Genomic DNA, 21,760 nt, shown 5'->3' with positions numbered 1-21,760 from the left:
ATTTGAAAGCCACCAGATTTGACATACCAGAAAGCTTGTGGGGTAAACAAGTAACAGTAAAGCAAAACTTTAAGTAGCACCTATAATGGCAAGCAGCCAACATTACACGTGCAGAACAAGCGCTAACCATTAAATGGATCACACTCAAACAGACCAATTGATGTTAACAATAATTACAACAGGTGAAAATTTTTTTGAGAACCATAAAGTGAGAGGCACAGAGGCAGACATATTACAGCACAAGCGATTTCAATCGTTTCCTGTAATTTCAGCTCAATGCAAAATGGCAGCATCCGAAAGTGCTCAGCATGAACATAAGGGAAGACAGTTCACTGAAGCACATTGAAGGGTATAGTGAAAACTTTCGTGCAGCCACTAATGGTGTACTCATAACTAATTAGTCTTCTCACTAATAGAGCCAATGGCTCACACATCCAACGGGCCGACCACTGTGTATGTTGCCCTCTTGCCACTTACCCAGGCACTTCCCCACTCCACATGCTCCAGCATATTTTCAAGAATACTCACCAGCAATAACACACAGGAAGCCAAGGGTGATTCTTGCCACCTAGTAGGGCACCAGCAAATGAACAGGGAAGAAAAGATAAAATGAAGCTGTCACAGCTCAAGGAGGGCATCTGACTGCTTCCAAAAGAGACTAAAATTCCCTGAGTGTGCTCTGTATGTTATTACTACTGATATATGAGAATTATTGAAAGGCTTTTGTACGGCAGACACTTCCAAATGTTGTCCTAAACAATAATTCACATATCAGTTGTTCATTGTTTTTAGCAACACCACCTTTTTCTTCAGAATGATGTTACTAAGTAATAATTATTTATCACAAGTTTTTCTATACAAGAAGTAATATGGTGCTCACTAAAGCACAGAACAGGGGCATTAGGTGTTATCTATATCTCGTGGTTCATAGACATTGATTATAAGTTCATTGATGTTTTTGTGATAAATTGCCGGTTTTTGTTTTGCAGAAGCAGTTTCACAGTTCTTATTTGTTAAGAAAGCTGGGGGATAAGCTGGGATGACTGGAAAAATTTATTTCTTGCAAAATTATTCATTTTTGAAGTTTTCTTACACAAATTCAGGAAGAAACCATTTGAATGTGTTGATCTCAGTCATATTGTTCAGCTGTTACAAATAATGTAGCAATAAAATTCACAGCTCATTTGTTATCTTGCAGATGTGTAATACATGTATTTCTTTGTTTTCCAGCAATATTTGAAAATATAACAGAATTTCGTCCAGAGGTTTGTGCTGATGCTGCGAAACAGGGTCTCATGCAGTGGCTGTTACGCCGACTTCGCGTGAAAGCCCCATTTGATGGCAATAAGTTATATGCTAGTGAGATGCTCAGCATACTGTTGCAGGATACTCCAGAGAATCGACAGTTATTGGGAGATCTTGAAGGCATTGATGTGTTATTGCAACAACTTGCGGTAAGTGAAATTTATTGTGGATGTACTGAGAACAAACAAATAACTATTTCTGAATAATTAGATATATTACTATACTACATAATCTTTCCGGCCATAGACTGATGTACTCTTCCAGCATTGTCATTTACTAGTAAAAGTTTCCTCCTCATGGTAGGGCAAAGTTATAACAGTATCCATCACAGTTCTTGGGTACTTGATATTATCAGAGTACTTATGTATTGTAATGAGTCATCCATATCTTCACCAGCTGTTTTTCATCCAATGCCAGATAAGGTGGCGCAGTGGTTAGCACACTGGACTCGCATTCGGGAGGACGACGGTTCAATCCCGTCTCCAGCCATCCTGATTTAGGTTTTCCGTGATTTCCCTAAATCGTTTCAGGCAAATGCCGGGATGGTTCCTTTGAAAGGGCACGGCCGATTTCCTTCCCAATCCTTCCCTAACCCGAGCTTGCGCTCCGTCTCTAATGACCTCGTTGTCGACGGGACGTTAAACACTAATCACCACCACCACCACCAGATAAGGGCCACTCTGACATCTGCAAAAACCTCATAGATCAGTATTATGTACCCAATTATGCCCTATTGTTATATCACATCATCTATCCTGTTGCTTTTAAGTCACTGTTCATAATTTGAAGATTAAATTTCTTTAACATCACTTCCATCATTTTGTCTCTCGATTTTCAAAGTTCCATGTTTCACTGCCATAGATTAAAACTATTCTTGCTTGGAAACCTAATCAGGATGGTGACATGCCTGGAAAATCTGGAATTCTCGTATTGAAATTACTTGAAAATTAGAAAAATTTAGTAAATTATGAAAGATTCAGGGGCGGGGAATTTTGTGAGGCTCCAGGTAGATAAATAGTTTGTTGATGGAAAGAGTGTTGTTACATATCACTGTGAGATTCTACTTTGGAAATAGTTGGTTGTGTGTGGGGGGGGGGGGGGGGGGACGCTTTTCAGGTAGGTAAAGAAGTGCATTGACATATTGTAGACCAGCACTGTTGATTTGTTTTCGCTAATTCCTGTGTGTATTAGTATATTTACCAAATTTCTTGCAGTGTCATGCTTCATTTAACAGTGACTTTAGTGGGAAGAGAATCCAGCTTGAAACATGATGCGTTGTTGCTACCAAAGACTGTTGGCACTACATTCCAGGGATAAAATTTCAAAATGTATTCCTGTAATGATTTCTTTATAATTTCAGGTTATCACACAGTGACATGGTATGGTACATAAAGGTGACAGACAAAAGTTAACAGTCGAATTTCCATTTTAAATGTATTTGCTTTATCTGTTATGTTACGGACTAAAAAAAAAAGTTCTATATATATTTTGTTTTCAGTCCTAGATGAACTTCAAATAAACGCTAATAACTGAAAGACAATTCAAAAACTTTCATTGGGAGCTATGAAAACTAGTTAAGTAACACTTCTACTCACATTTGTCAAAGATTGCTTCAGGGAAATTTGAAATTTCAACCTGGAAAAACCTTGAAACCTTAGGGAAATTTCCCTGTTTATTGCTCCTTGCAACTTCGTGTGCTAGTTTCATTCTTGTGTGTGGCATTACTGCTTCTGGATGTTTGCTAGATGACCTACCTTTAGATCTTCTATTGATCCAGTGTTTGATACATTATTTTGTGTGCAAAGGTTTATATGTGGTTTGTCATGCTTCTGGATGTTTACTAGATAACCTGCCTTTAGATTTTCTATTAATCCAGTGTTTGATACATTATCTTGTGACAGGACTTTTGTGTGCAAAGTTTTATATGTGGTTTGTGATGGTTTCATTATAATCTCAACTTCCTCTGTCCTTAAAGAATTTGATGAGAAACATAAGATGATTCTTGAATTAATGCATCATAGTTTTTTCAATAGAAAGTGCAACCCAGAAGGGAAAAACCCCAAAACCCCACAAATATTATGCATTAGATCAAACACGTCCCTGCAGAATACAATTTTAATGTTGTTATCACTGTTGGGTCTTGCCTCTGCCAAGTGCTACCAAGAGCCTGAACAGACCTAGGAAAAAGTCTACACCAGCAGGAGCTTTAGTTATAATTTTGCTGCCATTGGAATCGCTGATGGCAGTGCATTGAGTAAATTGTAACATTCAACTTCATACTGGTTTCATATATCAGGGAACTTGTTCACTAGTCCTGCAGTGGAACTTCATGAGTGTGACTGCATATTGTGTATTGTATGTACTGGGTAGTTATAATTAAAGTGCAGCTACTCACAGAGGTCCAGTGTGGACTGTAATTATCGTATAGCAGCAAAACTTGGTAGTTATTCTAATGCATTAATGTAAATTTGATTTATGCAGGAAAAAATTAGTTCCAATTATGGCCATCGTGTGCATATGTGGCACCGTGAATGCAAGAAATATGTATAGAAATGTTTCCATATTGAGTGGGTTAGGAATGTAACATGGACAGAAAAGGTCCAACAAGTGAGAAAGGCATAATCTTGATTTTATTATTAACTTCCACTTACATGGTTTGTTCAATATGAACACTGAAGACGTTGACAAGATTCTGCACAGTGCCAAATTTGCATCTGGTGGCCAAAATTGGAACTTCTTTTATTCCAGCATAAATCAGTTCCGCATTAACGCATTACACGTCTACAAAGTTTTGCTGCAGTACAATAATTACAGCCCGCATTGAACGTGCATGAGTAGGTATACTGTAATTACACACACCCGGTATAATGGCGCTCTACTACACTCACAGAAAAATTAGAATGAAATTGGAAGGGTGTGCATGCTGAATGGAAATTAACTGTGATTGCACACTACCCTACATGTAGTATATTTTTACAGGAGTCAAATGCTCTCTTCATTGATAGAGTATGATCTCCTTTTGTTATCTGGCACTAAGATTGTTATAATTTACTTTACACGGAACAAAATTCCAAAAAACACCATCTTTAAAACACAGTTTCAAGAATTTAACCCAATCTGTGCTGCTTTAAATGGAGATGCTATTTCCAAAAATGCCTCCCTTTCTACAGCAACAAAAATTCATCCAGACATATTCAACTTCCTGATTAAACATGCTCCCTAAAATTTTGCCTTAAATTGGTTTATCACAGGCACAATTTCGTAACTGTATTTTTTGCCATGTTCGTACTATGGGCCAGTTTAAGGCTGAAGCGACACAAGCCACCACTTGATGTGTCAAACTGAGAGAGGTGCCAAAGACACCCAGGTGCAAGATTTTTACTCAGTGCATATTACAATTAGTACCAAAAATTGACACACTTGAAATAGTACGAGGGAAAGAGGGGGGGGGGGGGATGCCAAATGATAAGTCATGTGTCAGAAAATGTCCTTAAACCGGCCCTGTTCATGGAAACTTGTTGAGAGATGAAAGATATTTTCACTCATGACATTAGTAATGAAGGACATTTGTAATGTAAACTTTCTGAAATAATGACAAATATTTAAGGTTGTATGTCAATCAGTTTGCTTTCAAAGGCTTTAAGTTAATCAATATTAGTTGGAAATCATGAACTATACCATATGTAGAGAGTAGTACTTGTGAACATGACAAGTGTGTGATCGATCTCACTTAGCTTCTGAACATAATTTCACATTAAGCAGAACAATATTCACACATTTGTATATTACACATGACCAGTTTCTAGGAATATTTTTAGTGAAATCGAAGACTGCAGACCTTGGACACACACACACACACAGTCCTAGACACACATTGAAAGAAAAATACACTATAATATCTTTTTGCCTAACACTTGTTATCTAACCTCATAATAAATCAAAATAAAAAAATAAATCTACTTTCACGTGCCGTAAAGCGTAAAAACTATATAAACCAGTAACCAGTCCTCCTGTTGGATGTATACTATTAGTCACAGGGTGTAAAAGTCAGTGTTTACTCAAAGCCAAGAACATGTTGATTTTATTAAAATGCAGTATATTAAGAAGTAAAGCACCTAGCTCTTACTTACTTCCACAAATTGTTGGGTTGCTGTGAGTTCGAAGCTCATGATCCAGTGAGAAGTTGGAGTTTTCACTGTACACAATACATGGATCTGCACTTGTAGTAAAAAAGTACTAATTTGACTTCCGAATGCAGCTGCTCCTAGTAGTCAGCATTTGTGAAAATGTATGGATGCAGATCATAATGAAAAAAATTGTAAAATAAAAAAATACGAAATGAGTTCTCTATTTATTTACTGAAATGTAATTACTGTCATATTTATCTTAGGAAGGTTTGGTAGTAGTTGGGTGATGTAGTCAGAATGGCCTAACTTACAGAAAATTGAAGAACTGTTCCTCATAAACACTGTTCTTGATTCCTTCTTACACGTTATTACTATTAGCCATAATAGAAATTGCCAAACTCTTAAAATGGCAGCTATTTATATACCCTTTGATGTACTATGACAAAATTCAGCAATAAAACAATAAAATAACTTTAAAATTCTAATGAGTGTGTGTTAAATAATGTTTCCACTCCAGTGATTAATAAAATTCTGAGCATTTATTAATTGTATTTCATAACAGACATGAAATGTCCTTCGGTTTGTGTGTCTAGACTCGCATAAATCAATGCTTAGCTCATTGATCACATTTACTTTTAAAGATAACTGTGACAGATCTCACAAAACTCCTATTAAAAATATTCTCTCCTGTGTGTAAAAAAATAGGTATAATAATTACTGTTTGGTTGTGAATAATTCAGTCAGAGTTGGCTCACATCAATATCTTATAAAATGGCTATAGACGTAACACACTTCCTTTTCAAAACCAGCACATTGAAGCAGAAGAAATCGAGTAACATTAAATTAAGCTACCTGCTGTATGTATAAATAATTCTTGTTGTTAATTACAACGGTGGCTTTTGCCACAGCAGTACAGGTCAGATACATTCGTTTCTTTTTTTTTATTTTACTACTAGCTGAGTACCTGGTGTTGCCCAGGTAAGCATTTATTATAATTCTATGAGTCGATCTCCTCCTCCTCCTTTGATCCGTCCGTCTCCCTCGTCCTCTTCTCTGTCCATCTCCTTCTCCCCCCCCCCCCCTCTCTGACTGCCCCCCCCCCCCCTCCCTCCTCAAGAGAAAATAGAGTTAGCATTTTTTCTTTCAGGTAAGATACAAATTATAACATTATGATGTTACCTAAATAAAATAATAAAATTGCTTTTAACTATGCATTCAGACATGTTCTTCAACATTTGAAACAACACTGAAGTGACAGTATAATGACCTACAATAAATAAATAACTACATGTGTCATTGAAATCTGAAGAAAAACTTTAAAAATCTGGTTACTCTCTTTATGACAAAGCAGTTCTCTACAAACTCTGCTTAAACTCTGATTTTATAGCAAAGAAACTTTTTTTTTCTACCTGATCGGTTAAGTTGGTGCATATGTTCATAAATTTTTTGTTTCGCGTATTGGTATTCCGGTTGCTACGGGTTGATTTATCAATTGCCATTTTTTTATTTGTAGTTAATTGTTGCTATTTGAGTTTAAATATTGTCACTTTCTCATTTAGAGATAGTGAGTTGAGCTGTGGATGCCAGAAAATGGAGTGCCAAGTGGAAAAATTGGAACATTTCCAACATATTCTTATGTTTTAGTTCAATAGATGGCTGACAACAGTGGAGGCAGCCAGAAACATTTTTGCTGTGTACATAGATGATGTCATTGGACCAGAGCACAGCAAGAAAATGGTTTTCTCATTTTAAGGAGGAGAGTTTTGACATTAGTGACTCTCCATGTTCAGGAAGACCTTCAGGGCTTGTTGAAAGTCATTTAAACACATTACTCCACAATGATTCATGTCAGTGTTCCCGAGAACTGACGGATGTGATGAACTGTGATCATTCCACCATCGTGCGACATTTGCACACAATCTGGAAGGTTCAAAAATCAGGTGTAGGATACCACACATTCTCAGCCAAAAGCACAAAAGTCAGCAGGTGGCCATATGTGCATCTCTGCTTTCTTGTCATCAACTGGACAGTGAACAACACAGACCATTCCTATCCTGTGTCATTACTGGAAATTGTGACTTCATGCTAACATAAGGAAAAGAAAGTAATGGTTGAGCCCAGACAAAGCAGCAATTCCCTGTACAAAGACCTGCGCCTATTCGTAAAAGATAATGTTGTGAATCTGGTGGCACAGTGACGGTGTGGTGTACTATGAATTGCATTCTCGAGGTGCAACCATCACTGCTGACACAATCCAAGAACAACAACCAGGAAGACTGCGAGAAGTGATGCTACTCTACAGTAATGTCCACCCGCATTCTGCAAGATTGATGAAAAACCACTATACAGGAGTCTGGTTCCGAAATCATTCCACAGCCATCTTATTCCCCTGATCTTTCACCATTAGAATTTCAGCATTTACGCTCTCTGTTGAACAACCTTCAAGGAACTTGCTTTCCAAATGAAAATGCACTCCAAGCACTTCTCGACAAGTTCTTCATGTCAAAACCATGTGATTTCTACAGTCACAGAATGGAAAAGTTGTGCCAGAGTTGGCAGACTGTTTTAAATAATGAAGGAGAATATATATTGATGACTAAAGTATCTGTAATGTGTATCTGTTTTCTTTATTAAAATTATGAAAAAATGCTACAAAATTATCCGTCAACTCAGTAAGAAATTTTCTACATAGAGAGTTGTTAAGTAATAATAAGTACTATTACTTTATCATTCGAAAAAGAGCAAAATAAGCTGATGGTGCTATGTTAGCTTCTTCATTGTTAAGTCTATCTTTGATAAGCTTCAGCTAAAATGCTGTTGTAGGATAATATTAGCTATTTCTCCCCCAGTAGACATATTTGTATGTTTTAGAACCACACAGTTGTGCTTAACATTCCAACAATCTAAATGTGGATACAAAATTTCATCTATGTGATAAACATTTTCTTAGACCACAGACCACATCAAAATTTCATTTAGTGGCTACCGGACAAAACACATAGACAGTGATGAGAAATGCATTCAAAAAGCTTACACTGACTATGTCTACTGCCTAAGAAGACAGTGATTTTCTCGTAGATGAAATTTTTGGAATGTATTTTCCAGTCTTAAGATCACACAAATGGTATTTTAAATGGTTTCAGCATTGCTGCAGGTCGTTATCTGTTTAAAAAGAAACAAAAAGGGGGATAGTTAAATACTAGGAAGCTGAATTACAGTTTCAAACTAACATCTGTACACAACTATACAAACTTAGAAACATTTCGTAGTGACACCACAGAGCAGAAATGAACTGGCCAAGATTGGGGTCTCACATTGTAAACATATCAACACTCAGGGCCAGTTTAATGCTCAAGTGACACAAACCCAACCTGTTGTGCAAAGCTGAGAAGGGTGCCAGCACAAGATTTTTATGCAGTGGATATCACAGTTAGCAACGAAAACTGATGTGGGTGAAAGTGTACGCAGGAAAAGGGGGTGCCAAATCATAAGTTACTTGTGTGGAAAAATGTTGTCAAAGCGACACTATCGACCTGATTGTTGGCATTGACATCTACATTTCACTACAAAATAGTATATAGTTGATAAGTTTTAAATCACAAAAATAAGATTAAAATATTCTCAATACAAAATTAACTGTGAGATAAACCCTTGTGAAATTGAAAGCTTCTACTGCTGTAGGTCAGCTAGAAGTACACCAGAAACAGGTTAAGTGGCACTTGCGTACAGATGAGATTTGTGACTTGTTTAGGAGTTGCTTGATGTGAAAGTCGTTCACGCTCGCTGTGTAATGCATACTTGCAACTGCTGGTGACCCATTTGCCACTAGCCCGTAGGTGGGTGTTATTTAACATGCTTAATTTATTATGCAGTGTATTCTGTTGAGTCTAGTTGTTTACAGAAGTTTGTAAAATACCAGGAAAATGAAGTTTGCATGTGGTATACTTTGACCAGAAGTCCTCTTTCTGGGAGTTAAACTGCCTGGTGCAAATCAAACTATCTTTCCTTTTTCCTTCCAATTTAAACAGAGTGTTTGGTGATGACTTGCTAAGGAGTCGTTTGTGGAACCTGAAAAATAAAAATAAAATAAAGTAAAATAATTTCCCATTCAAAAAAGTATTGGTGACATACGGTGATGCTGACAGCTACAAATGTTGTCACAATAGGTGTGAAGGCTTACTAAGGCTGTGTAAATTTGTATTTGATGTTCTTTATTTGTCTGTGTGAACGTAATAAGGTAGATTCCAAATCCACAACTCCTGTGGATATACTTACGTTATAATCATTTGTTGTACAGAATTGCAAGTCTAGGGAAAAAAGAAAAAGGGCACCCAGAAGGGAAGGAGAAAACAAAATCATACAGCACAGCTTGAGAGGGTTATGTGATTACAAAAGGGAGTAAAATTTGGTAGTATGAAGCTACTTATCAGTATCACCTTCACCACCTCTGGCCTGACTGCATGCACTGATTCAATTGGGAAGAGAGTCATAAAGCCATGGTACTGTCCTGAGGCAATCTGGACCATAGCTGTTGTAACTGGTCCTTGATATCTTGGATACTGGCATTGGAACAGAGTAGAAATCTGAGTCTGTCCTGCAAATATCCTATGGGGGACAGATCTGGGGATATTGCTGTTCACAGGAATGCCTCAACATCATACATACAGTTTATACTGGCACAACCGATGTATGAAAGAGCAGTGTCCTGTTGAAAAATGGCCCATGATAATGTGGGATGAGAGGTACAACATGAAGATGCGGGGTGTCTGTGAGATACTGTTGTGCCCTCAGAGTTCCCTCAATCACTGCTAGCTGTGGCCTGAAGTCATACAAGATGCCAGGCCTTACCGTGATGCCAGCATTAACACCAGTGTGCCTCTCCGAAACATTGGAAGAATGGGGCCTCTCCCCAGTTTGCCACCATACTCACTAGTCCAGCTGCTACAAGTTGCCTACCAATGATGCAGGATGACACAGAATGTTACAGGGAGTCCATTATTTGTTCTCAGATGACTGGCTCAGATGTGAAGGGGCTACGATGTGCTTACTGCACAATACAGCTATCTTTCCTTGTGGTGGTTAGATGTGGTCAATTGGAACATTGATGACGAGTACGCCCTGCCCTCTTGTTTCTGTGCAGTCCAATATTGGGCCACTGTCACATTATAAAGTCCCACAAATTTGGATATTGTCATCTTCGACCAGTGGCTATGTGGAGACCCACTATGAGATCCTGTTCAGACTCCTGTCAGGTGCTGATAACACTGTCTCATACGAGTACACAGCATCTCCATGTCCTCTCTGAGATCACTCAACATCTGATGCTGCCCACCTTCTTATTTATGTACTCTAACAGGACTGGTAACAGCATTAATACAATCTGATGGCCATTCTACCTATCACAGAGAATTTCAGCTCTAATCATTTACATACCCACTCATGTTTTATAGATGTACGAAGTCACACCGATACCTAACTGTGTTTTCTGAGTGTTTCCCTTTTTTCATGCAGTATTGTTAAAATGGTCTTAACTTTATAACTAACAAACGAAAACAATGTTTGTTTGTATTGGTCGGTACAAAAAGAATAACAAGAGATCAGAGAACTGAAATATCTTGTCTCAGTGTAGCCTCCTTCACCATAGACGAAAAACAGTACAGCACCATATTGGAAGTGTAAGCACATCATTGGATGTCAAACCATCGGCTTGCTATGCCTGTAAGTATTGTGTCAGGATTGTCACCACCAAACGCCCAGTGCCCCTCTTCAGCTTAGACTGCTGCACTTATTCTTGTGACTAGTGATTTCATTCTCATGCCATCAGACAAGCTCTACATCAGATTATAATTTGTCGTATCAATCAAATGAATTTTAATGTAAGCTTAAGTTATGTTGATGTATAATTAGTCAATTAATTCAATGAATTCAGATGAAATTGGGAGTCCCTCGCAAATTTCTGATTATGATTGTATGCAAATCGTGTTTATAATATACTGATTGAACTGGATTGAGAGGTGGAGGAAGAGCTAAAAACGTACAAAAACCAAAATCACTACAAAAATGTCAAAATAAAAATTGTACATAATGATACTGTGAAGTATAGCAAATATCTCCATTTGATCAGACTATTATGAAACTGAAATCGAATATTAAATAGGAAAAGTTTAGCAACATTATCAGTGTATCTCTATCAATGTTTTAATTAATTAAAAAATCATCATCTTATCATAATTGAAGAGTTTTGATCCCTATTTTTGTGTTTGTGTTTAGTTTTACAAAAGGCATGATCCAACTTCAAATGAAGAACATGAAATGATGGAGAATTTATTTAACTGCCTTTGTTCGAGCCTGATGTATGCACCAAACAGAGAACGTTTCCTACGTGGAGAAGGCTTGCAGCTTATGAATCTTATGCTGAGGTGAGTACCTTTTCTTTAAAAGTAAATGAATCTTACACATGTTTCATCTGGTATAAACTTGCTTTTGTGTGCATTTCACACGTACATACTATTACAAGAAAAATTGATCTTGGGGCGAAAAAGACAGCAGATTCCAATGCAATTTTATTTTATTTTATTTTTTTAAATTTATTTTGCAGATTCATTTCACAGTGTTTGAAAAGTCTTGAAAGATGATATTATTCGTGCTGAGACCATATATTTGAATAGAACAGTATTTATACAAATCACTCTTGGTCAATTCAGAGTATAAGCCATATTAAGGAGGACACTTCCAACTATTCATGGAAATGTCCATTAAAGGATGACTGTGTAGCTAAAATTGACTACTAGTTGAGTAAATACACATTTTTTTTGCAAATATGCAACCTGTATGGAAATAAGGTCATTTCTTTCAATGATAACACCATCTTCCTCTTGCTTTCTGGGCTATCTCTGCAATTTGTATTGTGGACTGCTCTTGTGTACCTTGTAAATAATGTCCTTCACTGTCTAGTGCCACTGACAGGATGAGCCAAACGTATATGGTCAAAATAATGAAAACAGTAGAGGATTCCTAACTGAGTATTCAGAGATGAAGAACAAATGGTTTGAAATGAATATTTCATGCTGTATGTGGTCCGAGTAAGCAGTGTGTGTAACGCACATCTTGTAAACTATGTACAATTTTACATCTACATCAATAATCCACAAGTCACCAGATGGCATGTGACAGAGGGTACTGTGGTACTTCTAACTGATCCCTATTTCATTCGCGAATGGCGAGTGGAAAGAATGATTATCTGTAAGCCTCATTATCAGCTCTAATTCCCAAATTTTTTTGTTGTGGTCATTTTGCGGGACTTGCGTGAGAAGAAGTGATATGTTGTTTTGCTGCTGGAAAATACTCTCTCAAAATTTCAATAGTAAACCTCTCTGTGATGCATGATGCCTCTGATCTGGGGTTTGTTGGGCACTTCTGTAATGCTCTTGTGCCGACTAAACAATCCCATGATGAAACATGCTGCTTTTTGTTGGAGTTTCTTTATGTCTTCTATCAGTCCTACAAGGTAACAGTCCCAGATTGATAAACAGTGCTCAGGAATTGGTCAGAAAAGTGCCTTACAAGCCACTTCTTTAGTAGATGAAGTACAGTTTCTTAAGATTCTTCTTATGAAACTGAGTCTGGTATCTGTTTTTTGTACTATTTGATTTATGTGGTCATTCTACTTAAAGTCACTTTGGATAGATACTCCTAGTACAGTAGTTGCTGTATCCAGCAATTTGTCATAGTGTAGTTGTTCAGTAGTGGATTTCTTTCCCTATGTATGAGCACTATGTTACAATTATTTACGTTTAGTGTCAACTGCCAGTCCCTGCACCATTCATCAATCTTCTGTAGGTCCTCCTGCAAATCGTTACTGTCTTCTGGCACTGCTTCCATCTTACAGACAACACTGTAGAGTACTCTGTTTCAGGGATGCTTATTACTGTGTCATCAATATGGGATTCTGTGTGATGGTCATTTTTCTTCTGACTGTGCAGGAACAGCCATATGTTGTTGAAATGGTACAGCGTAGTTCTTCTACCAGCACATGGCAACTTTCTAATGTTCTGTGTGTATCAATGTCCCAAGAAGGTGTGTTTGGCAAACATTATGTGTGCAAAACTTGTACACATTTCAGATAAGGGGTGTCCATAATATTTGCATTGGCAACAATCCTATACAACTTGAATTTTATCACTGGTTAAATGACCATACGTCATTTGCTTCCATTAATACCATTCACTAGTGAAGCCACGTTTACACACACAATATGGAATCAACATCACATGTAATAATCATCAGTGATCACAGGAAAATTCACAAGCTTTAGTGAAACCAATTTCGAACTTGTTTTTCACTATATGTTTGGTGCAGCTTGATTGATCATATATTAATAGGTCCGGTCGTTTGAGAAGAGTTAATGATGGGCCAGAATTACTTGCAAAATTTTTTTTTTTTTTAGACACCTTGAGGTCATAACACGCCACACGGCCTGCTTTATACTTCCAGGATAATGGAGTCTGTCCACATTTTACCAGATGTATGAGGGAATATTTCAATTGCACTTATCTAAATTTCTGCATTGGCCATGATAGTACAGTTGGCTGGCTATAAAGATCAGCAGACCTTCAGCCATTAGATTTCTGTTTATGGGGTTGAACAAAATCTGTGTACAAATGAGAGGTGAATACATGAGAGGAACTACCGTATTTACTCGAATCTAAGCCGCACCTGAAAAATGAGACTCGAAATAAAGGAAAAAAAAATTTTCCGAATCTAAGCCGCACCTGAAATTTGAGACTCGAAATTCAAGGGGAGAGAGAAGTTTTAGGCCGCACCTGCAAATCGAAACAAAGTTGGTCCATTGTAATATGAGACACAATTTAGGTCGAATGAATGACGATACAGCTACAGTAGTTTGGTTCGAGTCGTAAGCTTAGCAGTTAAGCTTTACCAGATAGCCATTGCTATGCATCAGGCGCTCCGTCAGTATTTATACGGGTACCCTTCCTTTTTCACGTGCTTCGTCTGGTTTGAATCAATTGCTTATTTTGCTTTGATCTGATATGTGCCGTTTTCTTTGTTATAGGTGTTTACGCCATGCTAAGCTGAAAATGCATTACTGTACTGTGTCATGCACTGTTTGTCGCATTCTGATAGTGCGTGTTTACAGCCTGTTGCTGCTCGCGGCATGGCTTGCTTTTGTGCGCGCTACTGCCGCTTACAATTTAAAAAAAAAAAAAAGAGGAATCGTCTCATTAGCGAAACAATGGCAAGAGACTGCTATTTGTTGTTACTTACACTGCTGCTTTCTTTGATAATGATCAACAAGAACCAAATAATAGACTGCGTATGATAGAACATGTTCTGAACGAGAGTTACGTGAAAATTTTTCTCCGTTTGAAAATCTTTGCAGCCGCTTCTTTAGTACATCAAATTCTGCACAGAAATCTTAGATTTAAAAATCTAGTCAGTTGCCGTGCTTCATTTCTGACTGTATCACTATTAGGCATAAAAATAATACGAATATAAACATGACACGATACGTATATTCTTCCGCGTTTGCTGTTGTCTCGCTCTAGTTTCGTAGTTTATTAGGCAGACAGGATTTAAATGAGATAGCAGCAAACACGAAAGAATACATGGCAAAATGTTTATATTCGTACTATTCTTATGGTGAAGAGAATAGTGCATGTGATTCACATTTCATCAGGTTCCTATTAGCAACCATCTCTTCTTACAGGTAGGAAAAAATTCAGAATGTAGAGTTGGCCATATTGACAAACATCCCAAACAGTCTTGCCAGTCGTATTTTCGTAGTACATTGAAATTCTGCTACATTAGAAGATGAACAATACGGACTTTGTATTTACTTCGTTGGATAATGTATGAAAATGGTCGAAACTCGGGACGGAGAAAAAAAGCTCGTCTTCCACCTTTTTTTTTTAAATTTATTTATTGACACAGAGGTTTTGGCGCCAGTATTTATCTTTGTGTCTACAAAGCATGCCCGTGTAGCGCTACATATATTCGACGGCAGAAGTTAGTTGTGGCGGCACCTACTATCATTTTTCAGAACTTCCGCTTGCTTTGCACTCGATTCTAAGCCGCAGGCGGTTTTTTGGGTTACAAAAACAGGAAAAAAAGTAAATACGGTATCTGATCGTGTTATGGATGCTGCTGCGCTCAATAGGAATGTGCAGAGGCACTCAGACAAGCAACACAACATTTTCTCCCAAGAACACAAAAATGAATTGAAGCTGACGACAGAATATATGAACATTTATTGTGAACTGTACTATTATATAGCTGTAATGTGATGTGTATGGTAGTACTTAGAAGTGAATGTTTAAAAAACATATGTGTTTTTCAGTTGATACTTTGTAAAATGCATGTTGTAATATTTACTAATAGGCGCACATGTGTAAACCGGACAGTGTATGGAACAATACTGAAAATAAATAAGAATGTGCATTAGATGTGTTCTGTGTCAGAAACCATTCGGACTAGGGCCTATATCCAAATGGAGCATTTTGCTTCAAATGACCATTCCTGTCATACCCCTGAAATTTGACCATTTCTCCTCCAACACCCTATAGGTGCCAGCTGATGGGTATTTATTGGTGTATATTTCTAATGTGGATACTAGCTGAGCAGTGTGACACGCAGTCAGTGTGTAAATATTTTGTGATAGTCATAAAATTGTTACCAACTCATGAAAGAATGAAATCTCCAGATTAGGAAAATCAACAATGTAGGAAAAGATAGATTCATGCTCGCTGTAAAGATAACATGCTAATTTGCAGACAGGTACAATTAAAAAAGGCTTACACATAAGCTTTTGGCCTCACCCTTTGTCAGAAAGAGAGAATCACACATCATTCAGTCACACAAGCAAGCACACCTCACACACTCATGATCACCAACTCCAACAGCTCAGACCAGAGTGCTATTCTAGCATTGTGAATGAATGGTGTATGTTTCTCTTTTATGATTTACCATCTAGTGAGTTACTTCATACCATTGTGTGTGTGTTTTGCATTTTCTTACTGGAAACATACATTTCAGGGAAAAGAAACTGTCTCGAAATGGCTCGTTGAAAGTGCTTGATCATGCCATGTCTGGACCAGATGGAAAAGAAAATTGTAATAAATTTGTAGATATCCTTGGACTCCGAACAATCTTTCCGTTATTTATGAAAACTCCAAAGAAAAATCGCAAGCGTATACTGACCACTGAAGAACATGAAGGTAAAGTTTCCATTCATTTGAAATTGCTAAAACTTGCTTTTCCACACAATGTTTCCTGGCATTTGATATTTAGGTTGTTTTCCATTTCTGTGTAAGGTATTGATTATTTATACTTAGAAGACTAAAGCTTGCTTGCTGTGGGTAACAAATTATTATTACATTCTCATCGTACATATCAGATTAATACAAAGTAAATTGATATTTTTGTTAATGCCTTTTAAAACACCATTTTGTTCTGTTGCTCAGTAAAATAAAGTTGATTAATTCTAACCAAATTAATATGGCATTTCTTTTTCATAATTTGTTATGTTTACATAATCATAGTTCAGTATTTATATGTCCCATAATTGATGAAATGTTCTTGGGCTTCCATATGGGTGGCTGCTGTGAAATTACACGATGTTTCAATGAATGTCACTCATCATCATCTTTATCTTTGCCAGAAGATGATAATAGTGACACTCATTGATACATTGCAGAATTTCAGTTCTTCCACCCAAATGGAAGTCCAAGAAACTTTTGTCAGCAGTATATGCCAGGAAAGTCTACATTCACATATCTCATAGCTGTTGTCTTTCTTGTTATCAGAATTATTATGGGTAGCTCCAAAATTTAGGTTGAACATGAAACTTTCAAAGTTTGTATTAATGCTTCTTTTTAAGATTTTTTTTCGTTTTTAAAGAGTGATAGTGCTTGTTGTTGTTTTATGAACATTATGTTTATTCCAGCTTATACTACAGTTTCTAAAAACAAATAATGGAAGGACTAAATGTAGGCAGTTTCCATGTAATTGAGCCTTTGAACAATTGACAGGCACATGAACAAGACTCAAAACCTTACTGAGCTTTCAGACAATGTCCTCCTTCAGAATTAATTAATACAGAACACACATACAAATGCATAGTTATATTGTCTGTGCTCCGTGATTTGATTCATCCCCCAGTTCCTATCTCACATACACTCTTCATACATAATGTAGCAAAATTGAAGCACATCAAAGTATTTATTTGTTTCCATAAAAGCAATCTAGGAGGACAAGGATATTTTTCTTGATCTGGCTATGAAAGAGCTTTGTTTAGGTAAACAGATGCATTTATTTTTTGGTCTGTTTCCCCTGTACGTCAGTTCTTTGTGCACTGTGGCTAATGTTCTCAGTGAGTAGATTCTATACATAATGCGTAGTTCTGGAAACTTTTTGAACTACCCATGCACAGTTGCCGTAACCATTATTTAGTATCCCGACCAGCAGATACTGAGATGGATGCAGATGAGCTGGCATGGATATTGCAGCAAAACAGTACAGAACACTGTCACGTAGTGTGTGTGTGTGCAAGGCATTGTATGGGCAAAACCACTCTCCCAGGTGATCATCTGCTGGCCTCATTAGGCCTGACCAAGTAGCTCTTATCAGACATCAACTACCTCAGGTGTGGCCTTTACCTTGCGCCATGCTCTGTTTCCCATGTGCTTAGCTTACTCTGTCACTCACACTGATGGCATTTTGTTTGCTTCATGTTCATCTCTGTGTGATGTTGGGATGCTCTGCTCTCCTGGAGATTGATTCACATATCCAGTTTCTTTCCCTCTTTCCAGTTTCAGCTCCCCAAGTTTGTATTTGGGCCACCATTGGCCTTTTGCGCTGACAGTCATGATTTTGCGGCATTGTCATGTCTGTACAGATATAAAACACTGGATTGAACACTCGATATTTTCCAACACAAACTTTGGTGAAAGTCAATAAGATGACAAATTTGGTGAACAGGTTGGGTACTCTTATAGTACATTCTATGAATTGCTTGTCTTTCATACACCAGAACACCTTTGTAGGCAGGTGTGTTGTCCAGATTTGTCTTTATTTTATTTTTCTTTCTGCAATCTAGCCTTTTTCTCTTAAATTTTCATCTCACTGGTCCAGCGGCCACTAATTGTTTTACCCATTGCTTGGAGTTTAAGAAGGAAAAATACCTTCTGCAGCCCTAAATCGAGTGGCCACAACCTTTCTGGTTTTTACTTGCCCCCCCCCCCTCCCCCCCCCCCCTCTCTCTCTCTCTCTCTCTCTCTCTCTCTCTCTCTCTCTCTCTCTCTCTCTCTCTCTCTCCAGTGACTACCACACAGGATCTTGAATTGCAGTTATATTCTGCAGTGACAAATTGTAACATGACATCAGTTGACTTGACATGTTTAAGTAATCCATGCATTGGCTGAGAAGATTATTTCTGTATTTGCTACTCATCAGAAGTCAACTAATACGTCACATGTCTTGCAGTTAATTAAAATGAAAAAAATACTTTATTCTTGCTTCTTGTCTGCATACGGCATTAGCTATTTCATACATCTGTAACCAATATTTGTCCAATAACATGTTATATACTATATTGATTTTTTCATTATGCGGTTGCAGTTTTGAGGTGTCTTTCAGAGGAATTATCTTGAAGGGAAGTATGATCATCCTTGATTTCTGCCACCTTTTTGTTGACAGTGACGGAGCATACTCCTGAGTTCTTGGTTTCCGTAATCCAGCTGTGACAAAGAATTTTACCACATCACCTTATTCCCGTGTATCCAGTTAAATAAAATACACATAAATACACACAAAATAAAAATTAGAAAGTAGAACGATTTAAACTATTCTGCAGATAAGTGGAACTTGACTTACATTATTTCCAGAATGTATCAACGTAACAAAGACAAAATTTCATTGATATTAATACCATATGTGTGCCAGGCTTTGCTCTTATATAGCCTCTAAATGTTATCTGCAATCATATTTAGCTTATCACAGAGAGTAATTGACTGTAAATGGGGGTCATTAGCTGGGGATATTTGAAATTATTTAATTATATATATAAAGTGGAGATGCACTGGTAATTATGATAAAGCAAGTTTGTAATTATTTAATATGGTGTATTTGAGGTTAAAAATATTATTTCTTACTTCCAACAGAACACGTGGTCTCAATTATTGCAAGTATGCTGCGCAACTGTCGGGGACCACAGCGCCAAAGATTGTTAAATAAGTTTACGGAGAATGATCATGAAAAAGTCGATCGACTTTTAGAACTGCATTTTAAATATCTGGAGAAGGTTGAGCAGGTGGACGCAGAGCTAGACCGCGAGCGAAAGGTATGGAATGAAATACAAATTCTCATCAACTTTATAATGAAATAGGTTAAAAGATTCTTTAATTTTACTTGACATGTTGTCTGTAACAATAACAACAACAACAACAACAACAACATTACTACTACTACTACTTCTACTGTATGTACAAGATTTATCATCACTGTTTGAAAGAATATATTTGTATCAGGAAGATGACACCTAAAATGAAATTATAGTTAAATATAGGTAGGAAAACAAATCCTGACAGCAAGTTACACTTTTTGCAGAAATCTGTGATCTCTTTGAAATACAGACTGGGGACAGGCAGGGAGATGAATTATCCCCAATTGTCTTCAATACTGTCCTGTAAAAAATAATGAAACCCTAGGAAAAAGTGCTGAAGTTGGAAGGACTAAGTGAAATACCCCTCGGGGGAAAAGGAAACAACATGGAAAATAAGTGATTAGCTTTTGCCAATGACCTTGCCCTTTCAGCCTGAAAACAAGAAGGATGTGCCAAGAATGCTGGAGATCTTGCATGAAATTGCTGGAAAACAGGTCTGAGAGGCTCATGTGAAAAGACAGAATATATGGAACACAGACATCATGGGAAGAAATACTTGAATGTAAAACATGGGAAGATTAACAGGACTGACTGAGGAGAACGGAGTCAGCCCAGTGGACTGGATAAAGAGGCTGTCGAAGGAAGAGCCAGAAAATTGGACTTTGCTTACAAACTAACACAGAACAGGTACAAAGTGAGCAATATCCTACAAGGCTAAAATCAGGCACTATAATTCAGCTTTAAAACCAGAGGGACTCTGTGCTTCGAAGCATCTTATTTTAAATGAAAAGACAGTTGAAAGGATTTGAAAAGAAGGAAAGGAAGTATCTCGGAAATTCTGGGGCGCCAGAAGACTACTGTAAAACTTAGAAGAATGGAAAAGTGAGGAGTTCTACAAGTAGACCAAATAGATCATGTACACAATGCAGAAATGACAGTTGAAATTTTATGAACACGTAGCAAAAATAGTTTTAAACCAAATGAGTGAGAACATTTTCACTTATGAGATGTGATCAAAAAGTAACAGGAATGTTTTAATTTTGTAGACCTTATACATCCGATCTTCAGTTTTTTCATCTTATTGGTACACAAGCTCCTGATGTATATTTGCATTTTCAGCTGTTTTGAATATTTAGTTTATTGTTGACACTAAAAAGGTTAGGCATGTTTTTGAGTACTCAGCAAATTTTTACTTTTGAATAAGATGGATCAAAGAATATTCATTAAATTTTACTCGAAAAATGTAATAAAGCGCAGCTCTGCATTCAGAATGTTGCCTGTGGCTTTTGGCAAACATACTATGAGTAATACAAGAGTTTATGAGTGGTATAAACATTTCAAACAGGGTCAAGAAGATATTGAAGATGACGACCACCCTGGATGCCCTAGTACATCAAATACTGATGACATTGTGGAAGAAGTAAAGAAAATGGTTCTCGAAAATTGCCAAATCAGCGTCGGAGAGGTTGCTAAGATGACGACGTATCCTTTGGCTCATTTCAAGTAATTGTTTTGGATGTTTTAGGCATGAAATGTGTAGCAAGAAAGTTTGTTCTGAACATGTTGAATTTTGACCAAAAACGACGTCATGTAAATATTGCTCAGGGGTTGCTGAATGAAGTTGACAGTGACCCAGAACTTCTAAAGAAGGGTTAACATGTGACAAAACATGAGCATATGGGTAATGATGTCGAAACCAAGGCCCAGTTGTCCCAATGGAAACTGCCTGAAGAGCCAAGACCGAAAAGAATTTGACAAATTCAATCATTTGAAGGTTATTCTCACTGTTTTCTTCAATTAAAATGGTATAGTGCCTCATGAATTCCTGCTTCATGGTTGTACAGTTGATAATGAATACTACCTGAAAGTTATGTGGCAGTTGTGTGAAGGAATCCGAAGAAAACAGCCATCATTGTGGCAAAACCATTTG

At 37.3% G+C, this 21,760-nt stretch overlaps 1 protein-coding gene across 1 annotated transcript in view; it reads left to right on the top strand.

The window, feature by feature from the left end:
• Positions 1-21,760, top strand: part of LOC126162733 (beta-catenin-like protein 1) — a 97,517-nt gene that overhangs the window by 60,867 nt on the left and 14,890 nt on the right. The window contains exons 6-9 of the mRNA XM_049919397.1: positions 1,231-1,454; positions 11,703-11,851; positions 16,485-16,666; positions 19,610-19,788. Of these exons, the coding sequence (XP_049775354.1) occupies positions 1,231-1,454; positions 11,703-11,851; positions 16,485-16,666; positions 19,610-19,788 (734 nt within the window). The remainder of the gene's footprint in view (positions 1-1,230; positions 1,455-11,702; positions 11,852-16,484; positions 16,667-19,609; positions 19,789-21,760) is intronic.

This window comes from Schistocerca cancellata, chromosome 2 (assembly GCF_023864275.1).
Source record: "Schistocerca cancellata isolate TAMUIC-IGC-003103 chromosome 2, iqSchCanc2.1, whole genome shotgun sequence".
NCBI lineage: Eukaryota > Metazoa > Arthropoda > Insecta > Orthoptera > Acrididae > Schistocerca > Schistocerca cancellata.
Note: the sequence above shows the minus strand (reverse complement) of the source record. Positions and strands in the feature narration are given on the sequence as shown.